At 27.8% G+C, this 5,348-nt stretch overlaps 1 protein-coding gene across 1 annotated transcript; it reads right to left on the bottom strand.

Annotated features, from left to right (window-relative positions):
• Positions 1-1,718: 1,718 nt before the first annotated feature.
• LOC124929397 lies at positions 1,719-4,058 on the bottom strand. Its single transcript, XM_047469748.1, has 6 exons — positions 3,666-4,058; positions 3,463-3,520; positions 3,293-3,373; positions 2,711-2,959; positions 2,494-2,635; positions 1,719-2,253 (listed from the first exon to the last, which is right to left on the bottom strand). The coding sequence occupies exons 1-6, from the start codon at positions 3,851-3,853 to the stop codon at positions 1,886-1,888; spliced, it is 1,086 nt and encodes a 361-aa protein (XP_047325704.1). The 5' UTR covers positions 3,854-4,058; the 3' UTR covers positions 1,719-1,885.
• Positions 4,059-5,348: the final 1,290 nt, after the last annotated feature.

Here is a 5,348-nt window from a genome sequence, read left to right as displayed (position 1 = left end):
CTCTTAATTTGGGATAGAATTTATAAGCAGACAATAAGAATTATTTTTGAACAACTACATCTATATTCTTTCCAGAACTTCAATTTGAATATTTATTTGACTAGTTTGTTTGTATTGAAATTGACAATGGCACTTGAATTAACATTCTTATTGGAATTCTAATTCCAGGTAAGAATTGACATTAAATTTTAATTTTTTTTTAATTATAAAATTATAATTTATCTTGTTTAACAATAAAAACAATTTGAATATACATTATCTATATTATTAAAATATTTGTTTGGCACAATTTAGTAGGATAACTCAGAATTAAGAGTTTTTGTTTAGAGGTCAATTCTAAGAAAAAAATATTGTATCAACATGTTAATTTATCGACATGTTAATTTACTAAATTAAAAAATATATCGATTTGTCATATTAACTTCTTAAATTAAAAAAATATATATATTGGTTCTACGTTTAACTTCCTAAATTAAAAATATGTATTAGTTCGAAAAGTTAACTTATTAAATTTTTAAAAAAAAAAATATCGGTTCAATATTTTAACTTTCTAAATTAAAATAAAATATCAAATTTAAAACGTTAATTGTGTTACAAATAATAAAATAATAATATATTTTTCTTTAAAAAAACATAGGATTTACAATTTTGAGTAAAAAAAAAAGAAAAAAAGTTGAATTAAAAATTATAAAAACAAAATGGTTTGAATTCTATTATAATTTAATTTGAATTTATAATATTAAATGTTTTTACCAAATATAGGGAATTTCAATTCAAATTCAATGGTTATCAAATTTACTAGTATTTTGATAGTTCAATTGATTACAGTGCTTGTATTAATAAGGTTTGACTATTTTATATATGTGATAGATGCGATTTTAATTTGTGTCAACTATGAATCATTGAAAATAGTCAATTTTCAAATAATACTTCTTGGGTGAAATAAACGGAAAAAGAAAAAGTATTTGTTGCAACTCAATTGTACTTTTCAATCCATATAAAATAATTAAAACGCTAAACATGCATAACCAAACTTAATTGTGAAGATTTTTGCAATATCAAAGATTGATGTTAAATTTGATTTTTTATTGGAAAATTTTAAATTTGATTTTTTTTTTTTTTGGAAAAATTTAAATTTGACCTTACTATCACCTTAAATTCTATGCATTTGTTGTATTAGATATTAATGAAAATTCACCGTATACATTCAACAACTAATATTTAATAAGTTTTGTAAATTAGTTTTGAAATAATTAATTAAACAAAATTAACTAAAAAATACCTGCATGATAACAATTTTAAACAAAAAAAAATTATTAAACAATGATAAAGAATTCAATTGTCTATATAAAAAAAAAATATTAGTATATCTATACAATTAAAAAAAACATATATTTTAACTTTTGGGGAAAAAATAGTACCACGAATTAAATATGTAACTCGTAAATACACTTAACCAGACGCAGAATTTTTTACCTGATAAACTCGAACTTAGGATAAGAATATCCACTTTTTGTTTCTACTAAGTTAGAAGAGGGGATTACTGATAACTTTGATATACAAATAATTTAATTTTTCAACTAAACTATATATCAAACCCTAAAATGAGATGAACCATATAGTATTCTCTTCATGTTTTTTCATGATCTTTGTATTTTCAAGCTATAAGAATTGGAGCAAATGTTGTTTACAAAATTGTTATTATTGAGAGAAAAATATAACAAAGTAAAAAGTTGCTCACTCTTAGTTATTATTCTTATGTACAAATATATGGGCACACTTGAAATTTGAATAGACATATTTCAAAAGGAGAAGTGATATACAAAATAATCTACAATGAAAATTTCACATTTCTCTTCTTATCTACAAATATCAACTCCAAAACCTACAATCTCGATCGAACACGTTTAGTGGGGCTAGACGAAGAACGCTTATTACAACCACTGACGAATTTTATATCCCAACCTTCAACATTTTTTGGAACACAAGCATCAAATAGAATTTCACCGAGCAAAGTGTGCGCATTCATTTTCGGAGGACTCCACAAGTGAACACATTCTTCTTCTTTCTTTAGGTCTATTGTTGCGTTTTGGAGATCGCTTATCAAACCCGATATCTCATCCTTCATCTCTTTCATGTGGTTACAACTTCTTTCTCCAAATCCCGGATTCTTATTGCAATATATTGAAACTGCTTGTTCAAGTAGATCTGATACTGCTGATCTATACTGTATCGGGTAATTATTGTAGTGACCTGCATTAATAAGACACAAATTATGTTTCCGATAATGGAATATCGTAATATACACATGGGCTTTTGATGATGAAGGGTTATTTCGATTTAATTCAAAAGCTTGCAATAAGTTTCTAAAATATTAAAATACATTTACTTGGTCATTTTAACCCAATTAATCCACTTTTTCTAACCCTATGAAATTGGGGACATCAAACAAGCTCATGGTTTCAAGAAGATGAAACTGAGATCGAGACATACCTATATGTGGGGAATCGTTAAATTTGACAAGTTTAACATTTCCTCCGAGAATCTCGATTTGCTTAACGAAATTGATGATGACAGGATATGGAGCGAATTCATCTGTTTCTGAACACAGAACGAGAAACGGGCATTCCAAATTCTAACAAAAGAAAAGAAATTGAAGTTAAAAAAACACGATTTTCCTTTTTTATATTGAAAAGTAACATAAACTTACCACAGAGGAATAAATAGTTTTCCAGTAACCCGATCTGGTAAAGAACAAAGCATCCGCACCAAAAGTAACAGCTTTTGCAAATAAGGACATCAGTTTATTTGAACCGGGCACCTTGAAGATGTTAGGATGAAGTATGAATCGCGCACCTAAGTCCCGAGCGAAATCAACAGGGGCAGAATCATAAATTTGACCAGAGATGGAATCCCTAACCAGTTCAAGTTGTACATTCCCTACTCCTCCCTCAAGTATCTGCAGGGAGCAAAATTCACAGCCATGGTCAGAAATGGAAAAACAATAAAACAACACAAATCATGAGAAAATCAGATCAAAGAAGAAGGAGAAATCAAAACAGAAACAAGACCAACATCTCATTTCATGATTTGTACTAATTTGATCATATTTCTGTCATAGTTGATACAAATTCAAAGCATATAGCAGCAAATCAAATTATACTATTAGTCACAAATTTCCAAAGAAACCAAGCCAAATTGCATTTCAGGACAATCAACATTGACTGATTGAACATAGAAAACAGAATTAAAATGGGAGTGAGTGAAAATTAGGGTTTGGATTGAGAATTACCTGAAGAAATTTGTACATGCAAGCTTTTGAGCCACCAGATAAGGCTACAAGCACTAAAGGGCATGGTCGAATTTTCAATTCCTGTAAATGATAAAGCAAATTGAAGTAAAAATAAAACCCTAAAGTGATAAATATATATAGATAGCAGCAATATAGAGAAAGAACTAAACCTCAGCTAGTTCATTAAGGAGATTAAATGCCAATGATGTAGACCTATCAGGAAAGAACCTGCAAATCGAAATACAAAAAAGTTAGATGCAATTTTGCTTGATCTATAGTCTTTTTCTCTAGATTGACAGAAATGAAAAACAAAGTTTTCATCGATTTGCATAAGAAGTTCAATATTCTTAATCAATTAAAGCTATGAACTTACGGATTGAGGAAATCAGAGTGAGAAACAAGAGAGATCCATCCAAGAGAAGAATATAGATCTGTGTAAGTTCTTAAGATGGTCTCGTGAACTGAAATCCATGAGAAAACTACGACGATTCCTTTGAGATTTTCTGGGCTCTGCTGATTCCGCACCCAATAGAAATTGCCTCCATCTCCGTTGCCAGGCATGATTTCAATCAGCTCAATCGAATTGCAGAAAGGTTCCTTTTTTCTTGTTGGGTCAGATTGAGTTACATGAAATCGACGAACTTTAACCCTAGAGAGAGGTGATCAAGAAGAAATCTCCCTAACTCCACATCCAATGGATTGACTGTCTGGTGTGTGAAGTTGTGAACCACGAATTTCGGAAAGAGTAGAAATGAGAGGGAGAGAGAGAAATCCACACAAACTAGAGAAGAGAATGAAAGTTGGGTACAAAGTTTGGAATTTTATCAAAAACAAATTATTTATGGAAGTTTTAGATAATATTGCAAATATTATTTAATGAATGTCAATGGGGTTATTGAAAAGGAAATTGCGTTTATCTCAGGATTAGTCTCGGGGAATTCTATTCCCTAATGTATCCATTAACAGTGTAATCGTCTGTACAAAGAAAAAAAAAATCAGAAATAAAATGAATATTACTTCAATTTTGTGTATAGGTGTCATTTCATCAATAGAATAAAAAATATGTACCATAAATTTAACGTAGTTATATAAGGGCAGATAGTGTCCATCTTTTAGAGGCATCACATTTAATAAAAAAAAATTATATTTAATTAAATTTATTTTTTTTTAAACATAAAATCCGTTTTTACTAATTTCTAATCTAGAACTAGAATGAATAATTTGTTTTAACAAAAAAAAAATCATAATATTATATATTTATTGTAATATAATGAAACTTTTTTTATTTAATATGAAGAATTAATAAATATATTTATGATTTTATATATTTAAATATGTTTATTAATGTTTGAACATAATTTGGGTGAGAAAACGGAACGGTAAACAAATATTATCATTATCGATTAATTACTTGTCAAATCAGATAAAATCGCACTTAGTTGAATAAATCGAATCGGATTGAATTATAATTGTCCCTGAACATGATTTTTAATTATTTATGGGTTGAAATTTGAGTAATTTTTGTTATTTGGTAGTTGAATTTTGAAGAATTTTAATTTTTTCGGCCCTTTCCCTAACGTTCGTCCATTCTAAGTATCATTTTTTTTTTAATTTATCATGTGATTCATTATTGTCAGATATTTTATTAATTTTAAAAAATGAAACATGAATTTCATTCACAATTTAATGGCCCACCCTAAATGATTAAAAATATTAAACTTCAAAATTCATATTTTTTTATAAAAAGACTTTTTTTTTTCCCAAGAAGAGATGGGAGCATATAAGAGTATGCAAAATTTCAACTTAATATGAATTTTTGGATAAATTCAAATCCCAAATAATAATTGAATAATTGGGTCACTATTACTGACGTTGTCTTTTTTTTTCTCAGGGAGTATAAAGAATTGTAATTTTCATTTTTAGCAGTTAAAGTGGAAGAAATTTTCATCTAATTAAGAAATTGAAGTTTCATGATTAATTTATACTAAGAATATATGAATTTAATTGAACGGCATGAACCTAAGTTAATTTACTAAGCTTCTCGGAGATTCGGCCA

This window comes from Impatiens glandulifera, chromosome 3, assembly GCF_907164915.1.
Source record: "Impatiens glandulifera chromosome 3, dImpGla2.1, whole genome shotgun sequence".
Classification (NCBI taxonomy): Eukaryota; Viridiplantae; Streptophyta; class Magnoliopsida; order Ericales; family Balsaminaceae; genus Impatiens; species Impatiens glandulifera.
The sequence above is the reverse complement of the archived record's forward strand: the minus strand, read 5'-3'. Positions and strand labels throughout refer to the sequence as shown.

Coding starts and splice junctions, on each gene's coding strand:
- LOC124929397 (XM_047469748.1), bottom strand. CDS start 3,853: ATGCCTGGCAACGGAGATGGAGGCAATTTCTATTGGGTGCGGAATCAG. Junction 3,521..3,665: donor CACTCTGATTTCCTCAATCC/GTAAGTTCATAG, acceptor TTCGATTTGCAG/GTTCTTTCCTGATAGGTCTA. Junction 2,960..3,292: donor GCATGTACAAATTTCTTCAG/GTAATTCTCAAT, acceptor TGCTCCCTGCAG/ATACTTGAGGGAGGAGTAGG.